Source organism: Sparus aurata, chromosome 10 (genome assembly GCF_900880675.1).
Source record: "Sparus aurata chromosome 10, fSpaAur1.1, whole genome shotgun sequence".
Taxonomy (NCBI): domain Eukaryota; kingdom Metazoa; phylum Chordata; class Actinopteri; order Spariformes; family Sparidae; genus Sparus; species Sparus aurata.
Genome location: NC_044196.1, coordinates 18,930,023 through 18,957,792, shown reverse-complemented (window position 1 = coordinate 18,957,792; position 27,770 = coordinate 18,930,023). Strand labels below are relative to the sequence as shown.

Sequence of the window (27,770 nt, the reverse complement as noted above, 5' to 3'; positions counted from 1 at the left end):
GCTGAGTAGCATTTTGGGAAATGTGATGTCATATGATGAGGTCACTTCAGTGGCATTTTGGGTCAGAACAGCGTGGCTGTGGATGATGAAGCAACTCCAGAGTAAAGTTATTCTACATGTAGTCCAAGAGGCGCACACGGTAATTTTATGTTTAATGCTTACGTGTAATATTGTTAATACACCTTTGTATGGACATTAATGGTGCATTTTAAGTCATTTTATTTTACCTCAGCACGTTTCAGTTATGCTAATATGTTTCCCACTGTTTAATGGACACTGGCTTGTGAGACTTTGACAGTGAGGGAAATCTGTATGTGATTTGTGAAACTTGTATGTCCTTTATTTTTGTTGTAGTTTTCAAGGTGTCTGGGTGTCTGCTGAGACAGAGAGAGGGAGCGAATAATCCTTGAAGACATCTGTATGAATCGTGGCCATTATTTAATTGAACTGGTGTAACTGGTGGTTACACGGCTGATCACACTCGCTTTATCTTTCACAGTTGACAGCAGCACAGGTTCGACGGACGACAGCGAATCAGGTTTGCATGAGTCTAGTCACACATGTAATGGAGCAATATAAAAAAAACATACATTATTCCAAGTGACAACAAAAATCTAATTACTCCTCATTTGAAGATTCATCGATAATCATTATACTTTCATAATTTCCATGGCTCTCTCGTGTCATGTCTTCTCTTTGAAGGACTTGCAGGTGGACGCTGCTTCCTCTCCTCGACTCTCTCCGAACTGTGTGATGTTCTGTATCGGTCTGGTGAGTAGTTACACTTTGTGGGTTCATCTGAGCCACACTGACTCTGTGAGGACATACGAAATGTCTTCACGTCAGAGTGATCCTTGCTTTTACTGACACCACCCTCTCTTTTGTGTGTTATCCGTCCTTCTGCTCCTACCCCTGCATCCACTGCCTCCATTTTTTTCCTCCCAACTTTAGTTTCTGCAGGTTTGACTCCAGCTCTTCTCAACCTACAGTCAGGCAAACTCGTTGTTTTTGTTCCAGTCTTTGCAACAGCATTGGTCTGTGTTTCCCAGACAGGCTTATTGGTCTTACGTATTTTCGTTTGGGGTTCATGGTTAGGCTTTAACGTGCAGTCTACATTTCTCAGTGGTACTGTGGGGGTCCCTCTACTCTCGAGATGCTGCATGTGCTCCTTTGAGTTTGTATCAGGCTGTGTGTTTCGCTCTTGTCTCTTTTGTAGCTTTGCAGAATTTGGGTTTTTGGTTTGTCTGTCTCTGTCTGCTTCAGTGTCTGTTTGTGGCAGTTTCTCCCGGAGCGTGTCGTCATCCCCCTTCTTTAATGGATTGCCATTCAAGTGCGCCAAGGTTTCCCCTCTTCTGCAGCTTTCATCCGTGAGCTGATGACGACAGACAAGAGGTCCTCCTCCCTCAGCCTCGTCATCTGAATGTGTGCGGGGAGCTTCCTTTTCATGATTTTTGCTCACTTTGAAGAGAAAAAAATGTTATTATTACTGATAAGCACAAGCAGCAGTAGTGTACAGACCTGGGCACCAATTCTCAATCAATCCGGGAAGTTAGGCACGTTTTCTACAAACATTTCAAGATTCAAGATAACCCAAGCAACCCGATAAGATAAAGTGCTTCAAGTGCTAAATAGAAACATGCGCTTCATTAAGAGCCTTGGTGAAGTTATGAAATTTTCTTTTTTGGCATATCCAGGTTGTGGCTGGATTGATTTTAGGAAGTCTGGACAGCAAACAACATGCATCACAGTCCAGATGCTGCGGGCGCTCATTTGAGATGTCAAAGTGTCTTTTGTGCAACATACAATACACTGTTGAAGTCTAGTCCAGAGTGACGTTATGACATGCTGTTAATAGCAAAGCGGTATGAAGACAACACAGAGAACAACAGTCCGTGGACAATAACGCTGATATAAACTGTCTGCTCTGTGACACTGACAGCACGATTGTTCAGAGACCCTTGCAGGTAGGTTGGTGATCCACGGACACAAAATCTGAATTGATCACTTGCAAATATCAGTGCGGTCACTCCGTCTTTCAGACATGATTTGAGAGAGAGATCTACTTTTCCTGCAGTCTGAAGAGCCCTATGGATACAATATTGTGAGTGATGAAATGAAAACATCTCTCTCTAAGCTTAGCCCAAGTGCTTCTGTTGCCTAAACCTAACCACAGACTGGAAACGAACCTTGGATTCTGGTGGGACAGCCCTGGACTTTGTAACGCCCACCATCCATGCTTCATAAATTCTGTGTTTCTTTCAGTCAATGAAATGTGGTGCAGGTACATAAGATAGCATAGTGTCCATGTTCATTAACTTTCCTATAGATTACCTTTCATGACAACTTCACAAACTGCTGCGATGCTTTGTCGTACAAGATGAAACTCACTGAGTGGGTAGAAAGTACTTGTCCATCAACACTCTTTTTGTCTAACCAAGAAAGAAAGAAATAGTGTACATTTGTGAACGTACCCTTCCTGTACATGAGGAGGTAAGCTGTACAAGACATCAAAATCTTGTCTCCAGCACCAAATATCGTTTTTCTGACCTGTAGAATTGAAAATGACACCACAGTAAATGTTCAAATTCATGTTGTCGAGCATTCTACTGTGTGAGAAATTTGTGGAATTGGGCAGCATGTAGAAAACTGAGCCTCCTCACCCTCTCCACGACGTCGTCATTGAAGTGGTACCATGCCTCGGTCTCAAACGATTTGATTTGTGCGGTATAGTGACCTCCTGTCAGATCACCAAAGTGGTTGACTAAAGCGTAGAGGTCATATGTGCAGTTCTGAGGGGAGGGAAACGGAACAAAGTCACACACATTTATGAAAAAATATTCAATTGAAACAAATCAGCTGCTGAGGGAAAAATTGAAAAAGAGCATACCTCCATGTGTAAAGTTTGGGGGATGTCCACTTTGCAGGAAAGCTTGACGTAACGCCTGCGACTGTAGTCAAAGCTGAATCTCTTCAGCAGGAGGGTCAAAACGTCTGGATGGTGTGTTATCTCACATCCCTACAGAACACAGACAGACAACGACAGTCGTAGTCAGAGTCCTACATCAGAGCTTGGCAGACAGGTTTGACTCAAAATATGAGTGAATGAATTTGGGTATAAAAAGTATGTAACCATAATCATACAAAAGCATAAGAAAAGGAGCAATAACACGTAAAGGATAAGTTCACCCAAAAATGAATACTCTACTCATTATCATTATCTACTATCTACTTTTTGCTTCACAGCAAAAAAAGTGTTGCAGCGTTCACCTAACCAACTGAGGTAGAAGAGGACTTGTTTTAAAATGTTTAAAAAAAACCCACTACAATTCAAAAACTATAATACAAGTCCTCATAGACCCCGAGATTGGAAAATTGATATTTTAAGAAGGCATTATTTACAGCTTTGTTAAAGCAGAAATCTTCGCTGTAGCTGCGAAGCTAAAAGCGCTAGCAAGCAACCCGCCTGACATGGGTGCAGAAGCTCAACTGCCTGCCGAGGCTGTAAACGTCTTTTCAAATGTGGGATCTTGGGGCTTCGTGAGATTTGGATTACGTTGGACGAGCCGTTTTAATGTTTTAAAACAAGATCCCGCCTACTTCAGCTGTTGAGCTCCAGGAAAGGTTAGAGGTAGATTAGTAGATAATGACTGAATTTTCATTTTTGGGTGAACTTGTCCTTTTAATGGATTTTTCCATTTAGTGGCCTGTGGCAACCAGTGTTGAGGTGATTAACTCCTCCTATTATGATTAAGAAAGCAGGAGCAAAAAGAACCAGAAATAATTTCGGAGACCATTTTTAACCGTTAATCTGATGCCAATATTTCCTTTCAAGATTTGTGTTTGACAGATAAATTGAGATTTACACAAGACGATGATGAACTAACCTATGAAGGAATCGCCTGAACGTAAGGTAAAAAAGGTCAGGGTAATATAAATAGAGTTTGTTAATCTTGGAGATGATTTTGGGGGTGAGATTTCTCCCCATTGCTGCAGTGAAATGTAAACAAATGTGTTCATGTGTTAGATTAAGACATTAGGGAGAAGATGCTAACACAATGATGAACTAACCTATGAACCTTGTGATTTACATAAGCCTTCTAAATGCACGGTTATCTACTGTAGACGTGTGTGAAATCATGTGAAAGTTTTGACGCAAACTAAAAAAGTGAAAACTCACAAACTCTGCGTCCTGCTTTCTGCTGCAGTGGTTGCAGTACATCTTGTTGTCCCCACAGACTTTCTCACCCTTGAAGAGAGCCGTCAGTCCTCGCTCCTGTTAACACCGAATACATTTTCATCCTGAATGCGCTTTTCTAATGTATATTTTAAGACTCTTATTCTTATCAAGGGAAAGCAGAGTACCACACTGTAGGTCCGGCGACGAGAATCCTCCACCGCGAGTGGCAGAATCCAAAAATGGCCCCTGGAATCGTTCCTCTCCTTACACCTGAGGCAGGTGGCCTTGTGGTTCAGCTCTCCCTTGAACATCTGGACAGAAAGGTACAGTCGTGAGTGAGCGAGCTAGCAAGTGAGTGAGTGAGTGAGCGAGTAAGTGAGTGAGTCTCTACCATGGCTGCCTCCGGACTGGTCCGACACAGGATCTTCTCAAAATACTCCGCAGCATCACGTTGCTCAAACACTGAAAGTAGGAGTGAGCGCACACAAAAAAAAGGCTTTTCACTGTATGATCATTTCATTGGTAACATATATAACTATGCCAGGCTCAAGGGGTGTCTGCAGGATTCAGCAGGGGGGTGTCTCAAACCCAAACTCACCATTCGTGATCCCCAGCTGCTTTGTGACCTTGTGTGTTTTGGCAACGCATTTCTGCATTTCAGAAAACAGCCGTCCCAGATGTAGGTCGATGGTTGATGAATCCTCGTCGCAGCATCTGCAGCACAGATGGAAGCATATGTGACTTTATTAAACGTGGAACCAGTAAATAACAGATCTCATGTCCTGTTCTTCAGTTATTTTTGACAGATGTATTAATAGAACTAGACACGAGAGGAAAACAAAATTAATGGTCCACTAATTGTAGAATATAGTCATGAGCAATAAGGCATTAGTGAGTGTTTTATAAAGCGTCAATATGCTATGCATATGTATGCTAACAAGCATTTCATGGCTTTTTTTTTCGATAGGACAGCGTAAGATGTGTAAGGGAAAGAGGGTGAGAGAGGGAAGGATGACACGTAGCAAAGGTTTGATTTGTATTAGGATGAAACAAAGTAATAAGATGAAGATAAAAATGTTTTAAATGAGGTTACAAACTTTTTCACAGCCTCCCGGAAGTCTTCAGTCATGAAAAGCACCTGAAGCACGCTGTTCAGATAGCATGTAAGACCTGGACTCTTCAGCCCATGGTAATCTGAAGACACAACAGTGACATGATACAATCATCTCAAAGCTCAGAGATGTGCAAAAAAAAAAAACACGCTAAAGTCTTTCCATTTCATGCCACCTACCTGAGATGGTGAAATTGTCTAGTTTCTCCCTGAACCTTTCCACGAGGTCATGATTCATGCTGATGTCTGCCGTGTGAGATTGCGGACATTGTTCTGTTTAAGCGGTCCAAATGTGTGGGTTCAGCCTGTTGGAGCACATTAGATAAAGGAGATGTTAAGCGACAACAGGCAATATCACAAGTTATGGACAAAGAAAATGTTTTAAAATACACAGAAGAACAACTTTTAAGGCCACAATTGGCTGTTTTTCAATTAAGGCCTTGTTTCACACTCACTGTTTTTAAACTAGACAGCAATGAAGGTATTTACAACAAGAGAACAACAGTGGCTTTCATAAATGTGAATATATTTCTGGTTTCATTAACCCTCTATGATCGTAAACTGAATATTTTTTGGACAAGACAAGACATTTGAAGACGCCATCCTGCGCTCTGCTAAACACTATAATGGACATTCTTCACCATTTTCTGACATTTTCTGGACGAGACGGCTGATCGATTTATCAAGAAAATAATCAACAGATTAATCAAAGACCTAAAAAAAAAAAAGTTAGATGCAGCCCTAAACATATAATGCCTGAATATTGATATGTTACATTCAAGGTCACGGTAGAATAAATAGATTAAAATATATATTTTTTTAAATTGCCCCATATTCCTTATATAATGACATAATGCTTTCACATTGATCCAATAATACAACACTCTGCCAGGGGCCATTCTCTTGCCTTTTTATACTTAAAGTACCCTTTGCTGATAATACTTTTGTGTAGTTACTTGTGTTTTGATTAGTTTCCTCCCTCTCTGCGTGCTGAGGAACACTTCTGTAAAACTATAAATAGCCTAAGGAAAGATGGGTGTAGATCTTCTAAGCTACTTAAAATTAGAAAATGCAGTGTTTTATACAGTGGCACTGCTACTTTCACTTGAGTCAAATATCTAAATACCTCTTCCTCCTGCGTTTGACTCCATAATATGGACAACATACGAAAACCACAGTATGAACGCAATCTGAATCATTTTCAGCGCACACAAAAACAACACAATGAGTAGAACTGAGCACGAGAAGTGGGCCATGAACGCAGCTGGTGTGTTCGGGTGTTATGGAGACCCGCGCAGCCTCTCGAGCCTCCATACCACGCGACATGTTTTTTTTTTTTTTTTAAAGGACGGAAGTAAGCTACTATCTAGTGAGATAAAGCAACTGTAAAGCGATACATACACGCAGACTAACAGTCACAAGATGCCATCACACAACACGCTGACTTTTTATTTGGTTATGTAAAATGGGAGGGTAAAAACACGACGAGACTCACCGTGCAGCCTATCTGCGTCTGACTCATGAGAACTGCTTTCGCTTTCGATACCGCGAAGGACTTGCAGCTGACGGGTTCAGGGGGGACTTCACACTAACAGCTCAGTATTGAGTACGAGCATCAAAATCCTCCAGAGTTGTGTAGTTTCAGGTCTGGCTGTCGCACTTCCGGGTGAGCACCAGAATAAATCCGAAAAAGCAAGGAGAGAGAAACTGTCCAAGTAAGGTAAGACATCACTTCCTCTTACAAATCCACTCCTATTATGCCTCGAATTAAAAACTGAGGATGTTTTTTTTCTTCATATTATTCACCAGAAGACATATTTGTTCCTGAATAGAAATTAACAATCAGTTTGTGAAGTGATAGATGAGAATATACAGATTTAAACGCAGCATTGCTTTAAATATTCGGTGGTTTATTCTGATATATGTATGCTTGAAGATTGACTAATCCTCTGTTAAGAATCACACTGTCTTCATTAGTGTTGTTTTTTTAACTCTCCAGATAGGCCAGGGTGTGAAAAATCCACATGCTTTTTTGGCCTTTCAGTAACATTCACGAAAAGAAAAGTAAATATCATGATAGGTTTATAAGGTGTTTTCCAAATCTGGGAACTCCCCTAGAGACAGTTCAGTAAGCAGGAACATATCTTGATAGTGACGAAGTCAAGATCAGAGGCTGAACTATTAATAACTCTCTCTCTCTCTCTCTCTCTCTCTCTCCCTCTCTCTCTCACACACACACGCACACAGAGAGAGAGAGAGAGAGAGAGAGAGAGAGAGGCATGATACACATATTTTCTGATTCAGTGTGGTTCAAACTACTCGATGAAACCATACCACTCTATAAAGCTCGCCGCGTAAGTCCAGAAATGACAAATAACATTGTGCTACATTTTACCAACAGAACCCGGTTTACAATTATCACATTTTTTAACTTTTCTTCTGCATTGAGGAAATCCAGTGGCAGTTGTCTCCACACTCATGAGTATATTGCGTACAGGAACTTCTAATGTGTAATTCGGCCTACTTTCAATGGTCCCAAAGTCCCAAAACATAACCAAAGATAAGATTATAAAATGGGGTTTTATAATGTTGTAGCCAGCAGCTAGCTAACAACTGACTCCATGGCAACATTATACTTCCTGTTGACATCCCTAAAAGCCCACAAATTATGAGAAATGTCTCCAAAACTAAGCATAATTACTCCCATAAATTGAAGTAAGTCAAAGAACAATAATAAGAGTAAACCCATTAATAGGCCTATCATTTGTACTTTTGTAGAGTACTTTGTACTTTACTTTAGTTTTTTGATTTTCTCCATCTTTCTGCTTTAACTCAACTACATTTCAGAGGTAACTTTCGCACTTTTTACTCTGCTACATTTTGTAACAAAATCTAAACTTATGCATCAGTAACTATACTCTAATAATGTATATTATCCTGAAATGGGAAATTTTGCAGAAAAAGTACTTTTAATTTGGATACTTGTGTATATTTTGACGCAAAAACTATACATTTACGTAATGGTGCAATATATAAGAAGTTGAGTTGACTACATTTGAAAATTAAGCACAATGTAAAGAAAAATAAATGTTTTGATAAGATGCATGCTAACCAGCTAGCCAGCCCAAAGCTCCTGTGCTAGCGGTGTAAACACAACACTCCCAAAATACTCCAAGCCTCCAGTCCGGATCATTAGCTGCATGGCTAACTGAGCTAACTAGCTAATTGCAATGACAGTTAGCAGCAGTTGGTAGTTACTCTATGATATGCCAGCCCCTGCTGGTTTGGAGTTCAACAGGTGGCCAAGTCTCACATATTACACATTTGAGTAACATTTTGAATGCAAGAGTTGCACTTGTAACTGGGCATTTTTCTACACTGTGGTATTGTTACTTTTTTAAAGTAGAGTATCTGAATCACTTCTGAAAACATCTGTCACAAATCATAGTGATATTCATTATACTATGTCTGTAAACTTTGTCAGTGTCACTATTTAAATCAAATTTTTCAGCGATCATAGTGTCAGACTTTCTTCCACTGCAGGACTCTCAAAATGAGCATTCGGGGGCAGGAGCAGGTGGGTAAGAAATACGACCCACTTGATACCACCCTGAAGTTTGTCAACAGGAAGGACGACCTGGATCCACTGTGTAAGACAGATTTCCTGTCACGCTGAACAAACCCTCACTTCCCCTTTAAGGCATCATTGTCTGGTTCATTTGCTCTTCATGAACTGCATATTCATTGTACATGGATGTTACCCAATTGTGTTGCGATGATTCATCACATACTGGAACTAATATACTTGTTGTTTTGTGCCTCAGTTTCAGAGGAGGACGATGACAGTCTCAGAGCAGAGATGTCCTGTGGCCACGCCGTCACTCCTGATTCTCTGACACAGTGGTGTCGCAGCCAGCTGGATGAGGTAGCTCATGTCTTAAAAAAACATTTCTGGAAGAGACAGTTGGAGGCATCCATTGGTGTAAAAGCACACTTGGTTTATGATTTAACTAACAAATCTTGGCCCTGAGCACAGAAACTTCCTGGCAGATCTTGGGCTCAGACTATCATCCTACACCAGTGAACTTCTGTGCTTACTCTGCCACCTACTGGTCAAAGCAAGTTCTGTCACTCTGAAACAAGAACAGCACAGCAGTATGGTATTAGCAGCCTTACTACTGTAAACAAAATGGGATATTATTTGACAAAAACAGTACAAGTGCCAAACTTGCAAAACTGAAAATATTTATAGAAGCTCATAATGTGCAGAAATCAGCTAAAGATTCATAAAAGAAAGTGGATGAAAATTAAAATATACAACCACTGATGGAATGTAACTAAGTACAATTCTTAAGTACAATTTTGAGGTTCTTTTACTTAATTTTTTCCGTTTTTTTGTGTACTTTATACTTCCCCTCCACATAATTTTGAGGGGTAAATATTGTCTTTTTTCTCTATTACATTTATTTGACAACTGTAGTTAGTATATACTGTGCAGGTTTCATGCTGTATCAGAGCCAAAGAAGCACATTTTTTAATCATATAGTTTTTTATAGACAATCCAATTGTCCAATTTCCAATATTCAGAACATTTTTACTTATTCTCTGACTCTCCATAGACCTTTCCCTGGTTTCTGTAATCCTAAGAGTTTTTTGGTTTGTTTTTTTCAGGGTCATTACAAATTCAGATGCCCTGCAGTGTTGGAGGGAACCAAACTGTGCAACAAACTGTGGTCGTACCAAGAAGTGCGGCGACTGGCGGATCTGTCTGTGGAGGAAATGCAGCACTTTGAAGAGACCATGGCCAGCCTGGCTGCTGCAGAGTACTGTGAATTTCAGCCAGTAAGTGTTGTATGTGTGGTTTTGATCTAAAGCAGAATCAAGTGAACCGATTTAAGATGTTCTTCTTTCCGATATCTCCCTGCGCTGTTTCCCACATAAGTGCCCTCAGTGCAGAACGAGTGTGGAGAGGAAGGACTTCTCCAACCTGTGTGTAAAGTGCACCATATGTACAGCTGACCAGAACAAGACCTACCAGTTCTGCTGGCAGTGTCAGAAACAGTGGAAAGGTCCAGGCCCTCAATCCGACCGCTGTGACAACGAAGGCTGCATCAACAGAGACCTGCAGCTTCTGCAGACATGTAAGACCATCAGCCTGCCCGACGTGGAGGGGGTCACCGACTGCCCCTCCGTCCGAGCCTGTCCTACGTGCGGCATGAAGGTGGAACATAGTCGACAACACTGCAAAAATATCAACTGCCCTCGCTGCCACGTGGAGTTCTGTTTTGTCTGCCTGAAATTAAAACGTGAATGTAGTAAGACCAGCTCCCCATACAAAATCTGTCCCAGTGGGGTGGCTCCTAGACAGACGACTGTCCCTGTGTGGCAGAGAAAATGAAACGCTCTGGTGTGTCTTTAAACGATGCACATTCAACAATAGCTTTGTAAAGGTACTGAAGGAACAGTTCACCCAAACATGAAGATTCAGTCAATATATCTACTCACCCACATGCTGATGGAAAGTCGGGTGAACAGTGTAGAAAAATAAACCCAAAGAATTGCTCCACAGAGCTTGGCCAGCGTAAACCAAGTCCCCAGAAGCCCAGAGATCCCAAATCAATTTGAGCTTGTTCAGAAAATTAATTCATTTTCATTTGGGGGGAAAATGAATATAACATGACCCCCGAGGCTGTTAAAAAACTACTGATATCATCAAAATGTGAGAAGCCTGAGTCTGCTTCCAAAATTGATCATGACTAGGAGGACCCTGGGGAAGTTCTAAGGATTTTTTTTTTCACTGGGTTTCAAATACGTTATTTATTAAGTGAAATGTCTTGCGGGAAGTTAATTTAGATTAAGTATCTAGTTAGAAACCTTGTCATTACTCAATAAAATCACAGCTTGATGATTTATATAGAGGGAAAAACTGTCATCAGGTTCAAAAAATTATTAATAAAACATCTTCTTATCATAGTTAAAAGACAAACAATCTTCCACAACTTTTGAGCAAGCTGCTGCAGGTGTCTGTACACCTGATTGGAAATGTATATTTCTCACTATGTGCTCTCAGGTTTTTGATGTGATTCACTGAATTAAATTATGTAATGCCATGAAAATGTATTGATCCTCTCATTTTAAATGAAACACTGAAAATCAAACAACTGAATACGTACTTTATTGTGTCACATGATTGTCAATTTCATCTGGTTTGGTAAATGGAAGACAATGGGATTCATCAAATGAATAAATATGACTCAACAAAATTGTACCATCCCACTTTTAGAAACATAATTTTTGCCTTTATTGTCTTCTTGATTATATGCTGAGGAGTGCATTTATGAACACATACAGATTACATATTCAACTGATTGTCCTGTTCACCAACACCGTCAGCAGATGGGGCTTCAGGTTGCCGGTGAAATACATAATCTCATAGAGGCAGTTGAGGTGTCCTACTTTAAAAATTCTGTTAAATCCTGTTTGTAATAATTATGAAAATATGTCTTCTAGTCTGAACACATAGACATGATACACACATCTGACTTTATGAAAAATTCATTGTGGATAAAAATCCATAAATCTGCCAAGAAATCACAGAAAAAAGACTCCTTATAATAATAACAAACTCCATTAACATAGTGCCAGTCAAAACAGAGTAACAACATGAAATCAAAAAAGTAGATTTTAAAAAGTTATTTTAAAGACAAGGCTGAGATGCAGCCCTGAAGGTCACACACATCACCTTTGTGTAATCTGTTAAACAACATTGAGCGACGTCTCTCATGGCTTGTATGTAATCAATATTGTTTTTTAAAAAAAAAATTTTATTAAGTGATGCAACACAAGACAAGTGAGAGAAATGACAGGAACGACAATTAGACAAACATATTGTGTTGTATGTTGAGGGTGTTGTAAAGGCACCTTCATTCCTACTATCTCTTTTGACCTCCCCAGACTCAATGGGAGGGGGCTTCTATTGTTTCTCTTTTTTCATCTTTTCCCCCTTTTCTTTTCTCTTGTTTTCTTTGTTTTTCTTTGTTTTCTTCTCATCTTCAATATTTACAGTGTCAGTCTCTACATTTTCTGCACCACCCTCCTCTCCTTAAGCCTTGAAGTCTCTCTTCCTTCTTATCTTAACTCGTCTGTCCCTCATCTTCTGCAGGACAAATATCTTCACTGACAGACTTGCTGCGTAAACATGAAGGCAAGAGAACTGACAAACAGTTCTTATGACTTCTTTGTGCCTTCCTCTCCATCTTTGTCTCACCCAGATGGTGTTCACAGCAATTTTTTGACTCAGTGTCCTTCAACCCTTCAGACATGTCATTCAAGTTTTCTTCTGCATTATCCCCCTTTCCTGCAGTCTGATGGTTTAATACTTCATTGTGATTTCTAATCTGTACCTTATCCTCTTCATTCTTTTTCATCTCACTGGACATCTTCAACTCTGTAGCTTTAAATTGAAGAGAAAAAAAATATTTTGCAATTATATGTTAATATGACACCTAAATGAATCCTTTATGTATTTTTGTAGTCCTACCTCTGTATGTGAGGAGATAGACAGTCCTGGAGCTGATGAACAGTCATTTTGAAGTTATTATTTGCATAGAACAACAATATGGGGATAACATGTGGTGAACACTTACAGATAAATAAACCCCAAATTATTATTGGTAAATTCAAAAAAATATTTTTTTAAAGATACCTGAAAGTCCTGTCCTCTGCAAACAGCTGTTGTTTAATCTGCTCCGTTTAACAAAAGCAAATCAGTGTCAGTAGGTTTCTTTTTTCATGTTGATCTTTCTGTTGGTGTGTTTTAAATGTGTCTTAATGGAACAGATTAAGTTAAATCTTCCTCACCTTGCTGACATGAGAATCATCACACTCATACCAGGTGTTGTCCTCAGACAGGACGGTGGCTGTGTAATGTCCACCTGTTAGATTGCCCATGTGATTCACCATCCCATACAGTTTGTATGTCTTGTTCTACAATGAAGAACACAGTCAGGAACATGAAATGAGTTTAAAAGCAATTAAGACCATTCAAAAGAAAGTCACAGATAAGAATATCTTTCCCTTGCCTCCAACTGTAATTCACATGGCACTTCCACAGAGCAGTCTGATTTGAAATGTGACCTGGTGTTGTAGTCAAAGTCAAATCTCTTGGGGAGAAGAATCAAGATCTGAGGAGCTTTCACCATCTCACATCTCTGAATAACACGAGAAACATCATCACACACTATATCCTTTTGATTCCATTATAAAAAATATACCTACAGTTCGTGTTTTCATTATGAGGCTAAAACTCACACTTGTTGCTTCTGTTTTCTGTTTACAGTCGTTGCAGTACACCATATTGTCACTAGAGTATGTTTTTGTTTGGAAAGCCCTCTTAAAGCTGCTCTCCTGTGGAAACACAAATGTTGTAATAAATGGCATATTAGCTTAGCATGCTCACATCATATATAAACACTAAACTACAACTGTGAACTCTGTCTGCTCACCACACTGTAGTTTGTATCAGGCATGTCTTTCAGTGACAGCTGAAGAATCCAGAATGGTCTTTTCTTATTGATGATGTGATCTTCAGGGCATTTTTTTGTGTTTTTCAGCTGTCCTCGGAAAACCTTGAGAATTCATTTTTCAAATTACAACACAGCATTCTGATTTGCTCTCCTGTAAATAACATTGTAGATTTAAAGCGAAACTCTCGCCAAAAAGCAACCGAGGCTTTATTTGCCTGCCATGATGGCAACGCGCAGGAGGTGCAGCAGCTAACGTGAGTAGTTCAAAAACCATCTTTTTCATAAACTCTGTGTACACAAACAATGTTCTCAATGCTCTTGTTCATGAGTAGAGACCCTGGTGATGCTACGAGCAAAGTTTCATGTTGTGTCGAGCCTTCTTAGTGTTCTAAAAATAGCGATTTTGATGCTAGCATGTCTTGCCCCATGCCCTCCCGTTCAAAATTAACGTGCCCAAAACCGAAACTACGGTAAATCTTAAAAGTTCCACCTTTCGCCGTAATTATGCTTTCACACGAAGGTTTGACTCATATTCAATCCCAAATAAAGCCTTGGTTGCTTTTTGGAGAGAGTTTCGCTTTAATAAGTGCTTACCTCAGAGGCCTCTGGACTGATATGCTGTAAAATCTTCTGAAGGCATTCAGCTGCATCATGTTCTTCATAAACTACAGAAGGAAACATTAAACTGAATCTGATATATATTTATTTTGTTCTCAGCACCTTATGACTGTTCAACTTACCGTTTTGAATCTTCAAACTCTTTGTGATGTTTTCTGTTCCACATGTTTTTCTCTCCACGTCAGTAAAGATTTTTCTCAGCTCTTGATATGTTTGTGGATCCAACCTTTAGGAAGACAGCAGCTTCTCAGTAACAGTGACTGTTCACTGCTTTGATGTGCAACAGAGTTTTGCACATTTGCAACACCCTTACACATTCAAATTAACCATCTTATTATACAGTGTTTGTTGTTTACATTTACATAAAGTTTTATTTACATTTAAATTGATATCCTTGTGTCACACCGAGGTGAGGGGTGTCCTGTTCTGGGTTTTTTTTGTCTCGTGAACTTCCAGTCTTATTTTGAAAAGTAACTCTCCTCTTGTTTCAGGTCACTTGCCTTTCCTCATGTGCCACCAGTCTGACGTCTCTCCTAATCCCTAATTGTTTCCACCTTTGTCCCTTCACCTCTTGTGTCTTATAGTCTGAGTCTCCCTTTGTTCTGTGCCGGAGTGTTGTATTCGTCAGGCACCCCAGCTCTTGTTCACAGCCTTGTTCATGCAAAGAATCAAAGTTTGTATTTCTTTTTCTTGATCCTCTTAAGTGAGTGACCTTTTGTTCGTAATTTTTCTCAGTGTATTTCAAGTTTAGTTCATGGCCTTTTGTTTGCCTCTGGTGGAGTGCCTCTTTTGTTTTGTACATTTTCATAGTCAGTCGAGAGAGTAGTTTATGTTTATAGCCTTTTCTTCTTCCTCTGTTGGAGTGATTTTTTTTTTTATTTTTTTTAATAAGTTTTCATAGTCGAGTGCGCTAGAGTAATTTAGTTCTTAGACCTTTTCTTAACCTATTCAGGAGTGAATTTCTGTTTCCTTATCTTTTTGATTTGAGGTCGTTTTGCCTCATTTTGTTGTAATGTTGTTTCTTGTTTGCTCATCCTGCAGATTAGATATTGTGATTTATAGCTTATTTGTTTGTCAGCTTGGTTAAGAGTTCAAGTGAAGAAAACAAATTTCACAATAAAATTCTGCTCTAATTGTCCTAATTCTGCTCCTTAGTCCTCCTTGCAAGCCTAGGTTTGACACCTTGTACTTGTACAGATAAAAGCAGCAGTTTCAAACCTGTCGTGGATCTCAGTCGTCATGAAGAGAACCTGCAGGACACTGTTGAGGTAACATGTGGCTCCCTGATTGTCCAGGCCATGATGACGTCTCTGTGGTGGAGTCACTTAAGACAGGACAGAAAAACACAGTGTCATTACACCATTAATAATGTAGTGTTGTTTGTAAACTTGATTTGGCTCATCAGTGTTTTTTTTTCCATACTGTATCTCATTACAGTATATAAAATGAATCACACACAGAGTTAGGGAAAGTGGTATGTTGCCATAGACACACACTGATTCTCTCAAATGTTGCAAACAGTTGGACACATGTTCTTCTTTTTACCTCTTTGTTGCTCCTTCTCTTTCTTTGTCTCTTCATCCAGATGTTGTTCACAGGAGTCTTTTGGCTGTTCTCCAACATTAACAGAAGCATCTTCTACTCTAGTTTCATTTAACTCCTCAGACTCGCTGTTTTTTCGTGTGTTGCTGTCTTCATTTTCCTGTGCCTCTTCATTTTCACTGCTTTTTACTTCACGTCCTGGTGTGTGATTATTAATTGATGTGTCAGTCTCCACTTTTTCTGCATCACCCTCCTCTCCTCCAGCCTGAGGTCTCTCTTCCTTCCTATCTTCTCTCATCTGTCCCTCATCCTCTGCACCATGCCCCATCTGTGTAGTTTCTTCAAGATCAGTATCTTCACCCTGTTCTTCTTTAAACCCAGTCAGGTCCTCTGAAGTGGTCTCAACAGGCTTCTGACACTCTGTGGTGTTGGAGGGGAAGAAAAATATGAAAAAGTCAAACATGTCAACATACATCCATGTAATGTAACCTGGAAAAGGATACTTTTATAATGTTTGTATTCTGTACGTAGCTCATTGGTGCAGTTTTGTATAATTTATTTAAATGTGTCAAATCACAGGGAGTCAATACAAGTGATTGTTTTTGTATGCTGCCATAGACACACACTGATTCTCTTGATAGAAATGATAGACAGTAGGACACACGTTCTTCTTTTTACCTCTTTGTTCCTCCTTCTCTTTCTTTGTCTTGTCATCCTGTTCTCCAACTGTTAAAGAAGCATCTAGTTCTGCAGTTCTGAATCTGCAATCATTTTATTATATAAATGTTCCTGTTAGTACTTGATATGTGTTTTACATTTTAGTTATCAGCTTATATTTGCTACAGATGAAAACAGCAGTTTCTAACCTTTCATGTGTCTCTGTAGCTTTCAGGACACTGTTGAGGGAATGTGAGGCCCCCTGATTGTTTGGGTCATCATGAGGTCTCTGTGTCTGAGTCACTTAAAAGACAGAAAAACACAGTGTCATTACACCATCACCAGCCATTTATAATGAACCACATAATTCAATATGTAGCCTATCATTGGCAAAACACTTTCATATTCCATAGCATATTAACAGTATATAACTCATCCTTTTCATCTGAGAACAAAATAATCCTCCATGCATTGTGTCCTCTGTGCAGCAGATGCAGATGATGTTAAACAAATATGAATAATTGTCATTGATGAACAACATTTCTGAGCAAAAATCTAATTGAATCAAACTTTGTTTTTAATAATTCAACCTCTTTGGACACTAAAAGCTAGAGTGCTCATTAGTTTTTATTTAATTTTTACTCAGAGGTTTAAGGGAAGTTTGTTTTTCTTTCCTGTGATTCAATTCTTCCAACTTGTCTTTCTGGCTGCTGCCTCCATTCATGCACAGATTTTATCTACATTACATATCATTTCATCCTGTGTTCCACAGAAATGTTTCACCTTTATGTAATGAATAGTCTCTCTGATGACCTTTTGCTTCTCACATTTTTATCTATTTATTTTTATCATGTTTAAATCATCACTTCTCCATTTGTGAAAAATTCAATAAGCTCAGTCTCATGTCACCTAAGTCTTGAACTTATTTCACTATGTGAATCCCCCCTCAACCCCTGAGGATTTTATATTTGTTTCACTTTCGTCACATCTTTCCTCACCAACATCACTGTATCCCACCAGACTCTTCTCCTCATCATCAGCATCCATTTCTACATCTTTTCTTGTGTCTTCCACCTCAGCTTTCCTCTGTTCCTCCACTTTACTGGTTTCATCCTGTCGTTCAGCTGCATCATCTGTCTGACTTGGTGAAGTGGTCACATGGGGCTTCTTAGGCGCTGTGGGTTTGAGGGAATGGTAATTTATTCAGTCATTCATTCAGAAAAAACAGTCTGATAAAATTACAATGAGAGTTTACATTTTCAAAACAGAGAAGTAAGCATTATTTTTGGTTGAATTAAACAATGACAGTGAACGCTATGATGACAAAGAATTGTTTGTGATAAATGTTACATTTTCAAATTTGAAAGACATTCCCCCTTTTGAGCAAAACAACATTTTAAACAAAAGTATATCAAATTACAGTTTATGCTGTAATGCTGGATAGTTTTTGTGTACATATGTGTATATATATGTGTGTGTATATATATATGTGTATATACACACTCACTGTGTGTGCGTGCGTGTGTGTGTGTGTGTGTGTGTGTGTGTGTGTAAAAGGAGAGGGAAAAGAAAAAGACAAAGGTAGTGGTTATTGTATGCTGTAAATCTCTTAATGTAAATTTCAAACAGTAGGACACGTGTTCTTCTTTTTACCTCTTTGTTCCTCCTTCTCTGTCTTTGTCTCTTCATCCAGACGTCGTTTAGAGGATTTTTTCAAGTTTCCTTCTTTGTTATCCTCCTCTCCTGCAGTCAGATGGTTTAATACCTCATTGTCACTTCTAAACTGTACCTCATCCTCTTCATTCTGTCTCGTCTCACAGGACACCTTCAATTCTGTAGTTTTAAATTGAAGAGAAAAAAAAACATATTTAGCAATCATATGTTGATATGACACCTAAATTAATCCTTTATGTATTTTTGTAGTCTTACCTCTGTACGTGAGGAGATAGACCATCGTGGAGCTGATGAACAATGATTTTGAAGTTATTATTTTTATAGGAAAACAATATGGTGACTAGGGGTGTTGAAAAAAAATCGATTATTGATTAATCGCGATTATAATATTTCCAAAGATCTATTTAAAAAAAAAAAATTTTTGTCCTCCTCTTACTGGCTTTCGCTACATGGTCTACACTCTGCAGCCAAGACATGTTATTCCATCCCAGAGCTTTTTCACGCTAAAATCGATTCCAAATCTTTTCAAGGAGACAAAGCTTTCTGTGCAAGAGTCCCTCAACTCTGCTCACAGGCAGAGCCAGATTAATGCAAAGGCAAACTAGGCACGTTCCTAGGGCCTGATTGGCAGGGGGGGGGGGGGGGCCAGACAGAGGGACCAAAAAAAAAAAAAGAAAATAGTAATAATATTTTTTTATATGTATACAAATATCCTATTTACAATTTACTTCAGTGTTAATATATCAATATTTATTAATTAACTAAAAATAGTGACGTTGTTTATCTTAACGTAACGGCACGTCACGTCACATTAACGCCAGTCAGTTAAGTCCAGTGCGGAGGTCAGCCGGGCAGCCAGGTCGTTTTTTGAGTAGGCTAACATTTAAGATGCTTTCAGGTGCAGCAAAACGTAAAAAGAAAAAAAATGAAGAGGAACAAAAGAAGAGACAGCGGGGGGCTATACAGAAGTTTCTGTCGGGCAGCCGCCCGACAGCTGTAAACCTGCTAGTGTTAGCAGAGCCAGAGGCCGAGCCAGGTCCGGAGACGCGGCCCGAAGACGCAGCCGAAGACGCTTTGGGGCCGTCAACATCAGTGCCATCACAGGAGAATGACAAAATGATGGAAGAACAGCAGCCGGCCAGAAAAGGTGAGCCCAATGTAGTTTTGACGGAGCCTCTAGACCCAGAAAGGGTAACGTTATTGACAAGCTATCCATCTGATCCTGCAAAGTGGGACCAAATTGACGACAGGATGCGTGAGTACTTTGCACTAAACCATCCCTGTCAAAATATTGGAGATTTCTCTGCATCACAGAGAAAATATGGAGACGTTAACCGAAGCTTAACTAAGGAACATTACTTTAGAAAAAAGCTAAATGGAGAAACCCTGTCAAGAAAATGGTTAGTGTACTCACCGTCTACTGGCACTGTATTCTGTTACTGCTGCAAGTTGTTCAGTATAAGAGACAATCAATTTGTCACTGGATTTAATGACTGGAAAAACTGTGCTCATCGCCTGCACGAACATGAGAATAGTATGGATCATCGCATTGCTGTGCTGAGTTTATCATCACTTGGAAATAAAAATGCGCGCATAGATTCAAACATACATCAACAGGAGTCTGAGAGAGCATACTGGCTCAACATTTTGAAACGTATAGTGGCAACTATTCAGTTTCTTTCTTCGCGAGGACTGCCCTTCCGTGGGGACGATGAGGTAGTAGGATCACCCCACAATGGGAACTTTTTGGGCTGCTTGGAGTTAATTAGTCGCTTTGATCCACTACTGTCAGAACATCTAGCCAGATATGGAAACAAGGGAAGGGGAAATACCAGTTACCTGTCCTCTACAGTTTGTGATGAGTTTATTCAGCTGATGGCTGAGAAGGTTCTGCGTGCCATTGTAAAAGAAGTTAAAGATGGCAAGTATTTCTCCATCGTTGTGGACTCAACACCTGACGTCACACATGTTGATCAGCTCGCTTTGATCATTCGCTATGTCCTGAAGAAAAGTGGGGAGCCTGTCGAGAGATTTTTGGAGTTCATACCACTACATGGTCATACTGCAGAACACATGGAGGAAACACTCAAATCTGAGTTAAAGGAACTGGACATTGATTTGATGGACTGTTGTGGGCAGAGCTATGACAATGCAAGTAATATGGCAGGGAAATATTCTGGACTGCAGGCAAGAATAAGAAATAAAAATCCTAATGCTGACTTCATACCATGTTCTGCACATTCTCTTAATTTAGTTGGTGCATGTGCAGCAGAATGTTGCCTGGAAGCAGTTGAATTTTTTGGCTTCATTCAAAATCTCTACAACTTTTTCTCAGCTTCAACTCGGCGGTGGGAGATTTTAACAGCCCACCTCACAAAATGTGAGCGAGGTCTGACACTGAAGAGCCTTTCCGGCACAAGGTGGTCTGCGAGAGCTGATGCAACAAAAGCTCTGAGATTTGGCTACAAAGCTATTCAAGATGCTTTGAATGAAATCAAAGTTGACCATGGAACCCCCAGAGCTGCTCAATATGAGGCGTGTCAATTAATAACAGTGATGCAGTGAACCCCCTTGAAACTGCAGTTATGACAGTAGTATGGGATGACCTGCTGAGAAGAATCAATTTAACCAGCAAAGCATTGCAGCAGGTACAAATTGATGTATGTACTGTTCCTATTCTGTACAGTTCACTCATAGAGTTCATAGTACAGGCCAGAAATTATTTTGATGTCTATGAAGCAGAGGCCAAAACTCTAACAGCAACAGAGGGATACAAAGCAGATAACCAAAGAAGACGAGTGAAGAAAGTTATGTTCGGTGAGTCTACAGGTCCAGAGGTGCAGCACTCAGGCCGTGAAGCGTTCTTGATTGACACATTGTCATCTGTGACTGCTTGTCACAAGAATTGAAACGACGCAAAGACGCATACAAAAATGTGGAGGAGAAATTTGGTTTCCTTACTAAAACGAAATCAATGGACATTGAACAAATCCATGTAGCCACAGAAAAGCTGAAGAAAATATACCCTCAGGATCTTGAGGAGGACTTTACAGCAGAGTTTTGCCAGTTCATCTCAATGGTAAAAGATGAAGAGTCAGTCATGGCCATGTATAAGAAACTCCTAGAGCTAGGCTTGAGGGATGCTTTCCCTAATGTGGACATTTGCCTTCGCATGTATCTGACTAGGGCTGCACGATTCTGGAAAAAATGTGAATCACGATTTTTTTGCTTAGAATTGAGATCACGATTCTCTAGCACGATTTTTTTCACAAAATGTTTATTGCACTGATGAACTTGAACAAAACAAAAAAAACCCATCATAGTATGGCAGAGGCATAGTAAGTAATGTTTTTTTTTTTTGTTTTGTTCAAGTTCTATCATTGGATGAGAAATCCAATGTATCCTTTAATACCTCATGTTGTACAGTGTTTATTGGGGCCGTATCTTAAGCTAGGTGATATGTGATAGCTGCTGTGATCGGCTTTCTAAAATGGAGGCGTAATATTCCTCCTTTTCCAAAAGCCGCCTCTGAGGTAGGCGTAAACATGTGACTTACGTGAAGCCCGAGTTGGGCTGTGAACACTTGACAACGAATTTGTCTTCAAAATAAGAGCTTTACATTGCACTCCATTGGAGTTTAGAACTGGGTTCTTTGCGGGGGGCTTTTAATTTGAAAGTAGCGACCGTTCCTAGCTTGTCGCTACAACAACAAGCTAACACAACCATACAGCTGGTGATCCAGGAGAGCTAGCATCTTCCGGATCTCCCGTTGCTCATCTAGCAGGCGAGGCGGAAATAAGTGTACCCTCCGAGGCGGCAAATCGGCGGACCAAAACAGACCCCCAGTTTGCCGCCCTCTGTCTAAAACCGCGGACCTAGCCGTCAATAGGACGGGCAGATTGGCGGCTTGCTGCCTCGTCTAAAAACGGCTTCTCACTCACTCCTTCCAAACACTCAACTGCAGGTGGGCTTCCTCCACTGAATCACGTGTTGTAAAGACGCTTTACCACAGGTTGAGGGAGGAGGCAGCGCCAGTGCTGCGTTTGGGGGCGCTTCAAAAAATCCGGGAGGAAAATAGGAGCATTTGTTTGTGATTCAGCTCGAGATATAAAATGCTTCAGAATCGCTGTGTGTAGAAATGAGATCACGTGTATTAGTGAATCGAGATCGCGATTTTTTAACGATTTTTTGTGCAGCCCTATATCTGACATTACTGATTGCAATCTGTTCAGGAGAAAGATCATTTTCTTTGTTGAAACGAGTAAAAACATACCGGAGAACAACAGTAACAGAAAAAAAACTGAATGCCTTTGCCCTGTTGGCAATTGAGAATGGATTTACAACCTCCCTGGATTTTAAAGACATTATTGAGGACTTTGCCACATCAAAACTCAGGAGAAAGCATCTGTAAATGTAAGTTTTCCATTTAAAAATCTAAATCTGAATAAGTAAAGTGAATATTAAAATCAAATGTAAAATGCATATAAATTGAATGTATAATATAGGGCTATACTTTAATAACTATAATGAAATGAAATATGAGGAACAAACCAAGTGTATTCAAATCTCAAACAGCTGTCTTTCATCTTATGTATACATTTTAATATTTCTCCACAAGATCGTGATGATGCTGTCAAGACGTGTTTCTGCTGCGATGGAGGCCTGCGATGCTGGAAGGCTGAAGATTATCCCTGAGTGGAGCATGCTAAATGGTTTCCTCAGTAAGTGCTGCTCGTTTTATTTATTATTATTTATTGCTGGACAGTTTCTAAATGGTCTTGATAAATGTGAAGGGTTCATGTTTGTCTTCTTGTTCCTGTACTTAATCACAGGTGTGAATATGGGCTCCAGAAGAAGCGACAAGATTTTTTGCTCACCCAGTTCAGGCTCATTTTCCTTGGCTGTCTAAGCAGGTTAGTAAAGACAAGTGAAAAAATGTGTTCTTGGATTAAACATAAGGTATGGACCAAATTATTTAATGATTGCTTATTTTTCTACGATGTTTCTGTGATTTAATCTGCTTTTAGAGTGCAGTCTAGTAAAGCACACCATCCAGAGAAACGTCCAGACCAGTGGAGAGAACTGCTGAACAGTCCAGACCGGGAGCTGAGCTGCTGAGTATTGAATACCAGAAAATGGAAGAGAGGTGATGGTTTTCCATGAAAATAAACATCTTTACCACTACAGCACACTTTCTCTAACTGCAAATTGTATCAGTCTTTATATATTTGACTACTTATTTAACTATTCAAAGATTTTCTGCAAAATCCAATAGCTTACAACATTTATCTGATTTGCTCTGTTTACATAGCAATGCTGACACCTATTGGTGATTTACTGGTACTACTGCCTTAACAATGACACTCACAATGGATAAAATAAGGATCATTTAATAGCATTTAATAGAGCCGTGTAATAATGTTTAAATAATGAAAATAAAAAAATAGTCTGTTTGATATACAACACATGACTTATTTTGGCATACAAAAAACAACTTGTAACCAACGAATATGCTATGTAAAATGGGAATTATTCTATTATTAGTAACTTTGGTAAGTATCAGATTTGAATTCATAAATAACATCGATGGAGGGGGGCCCAAAAAATACAGTCTGCCTAGTGTGGTCCATTTATTTAATCCGGCTCTGCTCACAGGGTAGCAATAACGTGCGATGCCTGAACATCCAAAGCTACAGTCTCATACGTGACCGTAACCAGCTCATTATGTCAGCAGTGAATGGAAGCTAATGTCCAACGTACTTCAGACGAGAGCTATGGATGATAGCCACACAGGCGCAAATATGTGTGAGTTTCTTAAAGTAATGGCAGACGAGTGGGGAATAGAGAAACACGCCCTGGTTCTCGTCACTGACGCTTCTAACATGAGTCTGGCTGCTGAGCTTGGCAACTTTCTTTTAACACTGAAAGACTACATTTAAAACAGCGTAAAAAATTATAATTTGTATATTACAGTTACACTATACAATATTGAAGCTGCTGTGAGGTGTTACTCAAAAGGGAAGTAAAATAATTCAGCAGCTGACTGATGTTAACTGGAAGATCAATAATCGTTAATAAACGAAAATCGAATCGATAATTGATAATAATCAAAAATCAATTTGTAATGGAATCAAGACTTCAATAATTGGGATCGAATCGAAACGGGAATTGGGCTGATTAACCACCCCAATGGTGACAACATGTGGTGAACACTTAGAGATAAATGAATCCCAAAATATTATTGGTAAAATCAAAAACTTTTTTTTTTAAACATACCTTAAAGTCCTGTCCTCTGCAAACAGCTGGTGTTTAACCTGCACCGCAAAGCAAAGCAAAGCAAACCAATGTCAGTAAATATCTTTTTAATGTTGATCTTTCTGTTGGTGTGTTTTAAATGTGTAATGTCTTAATTGAACAGATTAAGTTAAATCTTTCTCACCTTGCTGACATGAGAATCATCACACTCATACCAGGTGTTGTCCTCAGACAGGACGGTGGCTGTGTAATGTCCACCTCTTAGACTGCCCATGTGATTCACCATCCCATACAGTTTGTATGTCTTCTTCTACAATGAAGAACACAGTCAGGAACATGAAATGATCTTAAAAGCAACTAAGACCATTCAAATGAAAATCACAGATAAGAATATCTTTCCCTTGCCTCCAACTGTAATTCACATGGCACTTCCACAGAGCAATCTGATCTGAAATGTGACCTGGTGTTGTAGTCAAAGTCAAATCTCTTGAGGAGAAGAATCAAGATCTGAGGAGCTTTCACCATCTCACATCTCTAAATAACACAAGAAACATCATCACATACTATATCCGTTAACAGAATATCTTAATTAGATTCCAGCATTAAAATTGACCTGGAAATTGTTTGTGTTTTCATTTTCAGGTCAAAACTCACACTTGTTGCTTCTGTTTTCTTTTGACAGTCGTTGCAGTACATCATGTTGCCACTAGAGTATGTTTTTGTTTTGAAAGTCCTCTCAAAGCTGCTCTCCTGTGGGAACACAAATGTTGTAATAAATGGCATATTAACTCAGCGTGTTCACATCACATCAAAACACTGAACTCTGTCTGCTCACCACACTGTAGGTTGAATAACGGGAACCTTTCAGTGACAGAGGGAGATTCCAGAATGGATTTGTCTCTTCATTGATGATGTGGCCTTCGGAGCACTTTGTTGTGTCCATCAGCTGTCCTCGGAAAACCTAGATAAAAAATGTACAACACAGCATTCTGATTTGTTCTCCTGTAAATAACATTGTAGATTTAATAAGTGCTCACCTCAGAGGCCTCTGGACTGATGTGCTGTAAAATCTCCTGAAGGCATTCAGCTGCATCACGTTGTTCATAAACTGCAGAAGGAAACATTAAACATTAAACATTAATCTGATATATTAATTTTCTTCTCAGCACATTATGACTGTCCAACTTACCGTTTTGAATCTTCAAACTCCTTGTGATGTTTTCTGTTCCAAATGTTTTTCTCTTCAGTTCCGTAAAGATTTGTCTCAGCTCTTGATCTGTTTGTGGATTCAACCTTTAGGAAGACAGCAGCTTCTCAGTGAACAGTGACTGTTTACTGCTTTGATGTGCTCAGCAACAGAGTTTTGTACATTTGAAACACTCTTATACATTCAAATTAGGGCTGTCAAAGTTAACTTAATAACGCGTTAATAACGCACCATCCTCTTAACGCCGTTAATTTTTTTAACGCGCAATTAACACTCGGTATTAAAAAAAAAAGAGAGAGACGCGCATTTTGTGATTTACGGCCGTCAGTGGCACTTGTAGTCTTGATCCAGAGGGTGGCAGAACAATAAGAAAGGGAATCAGAAGAAGAAGAAGCAGGGTTGGCGTTCGAGAAAAACACGGTGGACTGAAAAGCAAAAGTGAAAGGAAATGGAGAAAGGACTTATGAACGGCAAATTCACTTTCAAAACACTGCCAGATGGTTCGGTCCATAGGACAAAAGTTATCTGCACATACTGTCAACATGAAATTAGTTACCATTGAAGTAGGTCGAGTCTCAAATATCATTTGCAAGCCAAACACACGGCAGATGCAGAGAGCACAACCTTTTCATAAAGCAAGCATATTTGCCCTTTCTTATGTTGTTAAAAGTATTAAGAACATGAAAAAAATACATGATGGTACATTTAGAACAGAAAGAAATGTGCCAAAAAATTGCGATTAATCGCGCTTAAAAAAAAAAAAATCGTTTGACAGCCCTAATTCAAATGAATCATTTTATTATACGGTGTTTGTTGTTAACATTTTACATTTAAATGGTTCTCCTTGAACTTGTACAGATAAAAACAGCTGTTTCAAACCTGTCGTGGATCTCAGTGGTCACGAAGAGAACCTGCAGGACACTGTTGAGGTAACATGTGGCTCCCTGATTGTACAGGCCATGATGACGTCTCTGTGGTGGAGTCACTTAAAAGACAGAAAAACACAGTGTCATTACACCATCACCCGCCATTTATAATGAATCACATAATTCAATATGTCGTCTATCATTGGTGAAACCAATTTCATATTCCATAGCATCCTATCAGTATATAACTCATCCTTTCCATCTGAGAACAAAATAATGCTCCATACATTGTGTCCTTTGTGCAGCAGATGCAGGTGATGTTCAACAAAAATGAATTATTGTCACTATCGAACAACATTTCTGAGCAAACACAAAATCTGATTGAATCAAACTTTGTTTTTAATAATTCAACCTCTTTTGACACTAAAAGCTAGAGTGCTTATTAGGTTTTATTTAATTTTTACTCAAAAGTTTAGGGGAAGTTACTTTTCTTTCCTGTGATTCAATTCTTCAAACTTGTTTTTCAGGCTGCTGCCTCCATTCATGGACAGATTTCATTTACATCTCATCCTGTGTTCCACAGACATTTTTCACCTTCATGTAATGACTCGTCTCTCTGACTGATGATCTTTTGCTTCTCACATTTTCATTTCTTTATTTTTATTATATCTAAATCATCACTTCTCCATTTATGAAACATTCAATAAGCTCAGTCTCATATATCATCTCAGTGTTGAACTTCTTCCACTATGTGAATCCCCCCTCGACCTCTGAGGCTGATTTTATTTTTCTTTACGTTTAGTCACATCTTTTTCTCACCAACATCACTGTGTCTCATCTGTCTCTTCTCTTCATCTTCAGTGTTCATTTCTACATCTTTACTTGTGTCTTCCACCTCAGCTTTCCTCTGTTCCTCCACTTTCCTGGTTTCATCCTGTTGTTCAGCTGCATCATCTGTGTGACTTGGTGAAGTGGTCACATGGGGCTTCTTAGGCGCTGTGGGTTTGAGGGAATAGTAATTTTTTCAATAATTCATCATAAAAAATAGTCTGAGGAAATAACAATGAGAGTTTACATTTTCAACTCAGAGAAGTGAGCATTAATTTTGGTTGAATTAAACAATGACAGTGAACGCTAT

The 27,770-nt window shown here is 39.3% G+C and overlaps 3 protein-coding genes across 4 annotated transcripts in view; 1 reads left to right on the top strand and 2 right to left on the bottom strand.

Annotated features, from left to right (window-relative positions):
* Positions 1 to 419: 419 nt before the first annotated feature.
* On the bottom strand, positions 420 to 6,968 carry LOC115590551 (ubiquitin carboxyl-terminal hydrolase 47-like). The gene is made up of 11 exons (XM_030431946.1): positions 6,784 to 6,968; positions 5,469 to 5,593; positions 5,275 to 5,371; positions 4,776 to 4,891; positions 4,569 to 4,639; positions 4,363 to 4,488; positions 4,178 to 4,273; positions 2,888 to 3,016; positions 2,661 to 2,789; positions 2,472 to 2,547; positions 420 to 1,458 (listed from the first exon to the last, which is right to left on the bottom strand). The coding sequence occupies exons 2-11, from the start codon at positions 5,524 to 5,526 to the stop codon at positions 659 to 661; spliced, it is 1,698 nt and encodes a 565-aa protein (XP_030287806.1). The 5' UTR covers positions 5,527 to 5,593; positions 6,784 to 6,968; the 3' UTR covers positions 420 to 658.
* On the top strand, positions 6,871 to 11,449 carry LOC115590562 (E3 ubiquitin-protein ligase RNF19A-like). 2 transcript variants are annotated; one of them, XM_030431964.1, is made up of 5 exons: positions 6,871 to 7,008; positions 8,832 to 8,938; positions 9,113 to 9,213; positions 9,960 to 10,130; positions 10,231 to 11,449. In XM_030431964.1, exons 2-5 carry the CDS (start codon positions 8,842 to 8,844, stop codon positions 10,684 to 10,686), a joined length of 825 nt encoding a protein of 274 aa, XP_030287824.1. In that variant the 5' UTR covers positions 6,871 to 7,008; positions 8,832 to 8,841; the 3' UTR covers positions 10,687 to 11,449. The 2 variants fall into 2 exon arrangements, with proteins under 2 accessions (XP_030287824.1, XP_030287823.1); XM_030431963.1 differs by lacking the exon at positions 6,871 to 7,008 and adding an exon at positions 7,548 to 7,642.
* Positions 11,442 to 27,770, bottom strand: part of LOC115590542 (uncharacterized) — a 518,602-nt gene continuing 502,273 nt past the window's right edge. The window contains exons 67-85 of the mRNA XM_030431925.1: positions 24,965 to 25,093; positions 24,744 to 24,869; positions 24,581 to 24,618; positions 18,560 to 18,591; positions 18,284 to 18,463; positions 17,629 to 17,805; positions 16,840 to 16,933; positions 16,652 to 16,734; positions 15,977 to 16,393; positions 15,650 to 15,755; positions 14,554 to 14,657; positions 14,408 to 14,478; positions 13,793 to 13,915; positions 13,599 to 13,694; positions 13,370 to 13,498; positions 13,149 to 13,274; positions 12,994 to 13,031; positions 12,829 to 12,860; positions 11,442 to 12,741 (exon numbers count right to left, since the gene is read on the bottom strand). Coding sequence (XP_030287785.1) covers positions 12,422 to 12,741; positions 12,829 to 12,860; positions 12,994 to 13,031; positions 13,149 to 13,274; positions 13,370 to 13,498; positions 13,599 to 13,694; positions 13,793 to 13,915; positions 14,408 to 14,478; positions 14,554 to 14,657; positions 15,650 to 15,755; positions 15,977 to 16,393; positions 16,652 to 16,734; positions 16,840 to 16,933; positions 17,629 to 17,805; positions 18,284 to 18,463; positions 18,560 to 18,591; positions 24,581 to 24,618; positions 24,744 to 24,869; positions 24,965 to 25,093 — 2,421 coding nt within the window. The 3' untranslated portion in view covers positions 11,442 to 12,421. The remainder of the gene's footprint in view (positions 12,742 to 12,828; positions 12,861 to 12,993; positions 13,032 to 13,148; positions 13,275 to 13,369; positions 13,499 to 13,598; positions 13,695 to 13,792; positions 13,916 to 14,407; positions 14,479 to 14,553; positions 14,658 to 15,649; positions 15,756 to 15,976; positions 16,394 to 16,651; positions 16,735 to 16,839; positions 16,934 to 17,628; positions 17,806 to 18,283; positions 18,464 to 18,559; positions 18,592 to 24,580; positions 24,619 to 24,743; positions 24,870 to 24,964; positions 25,094 to 27,770) is intronic.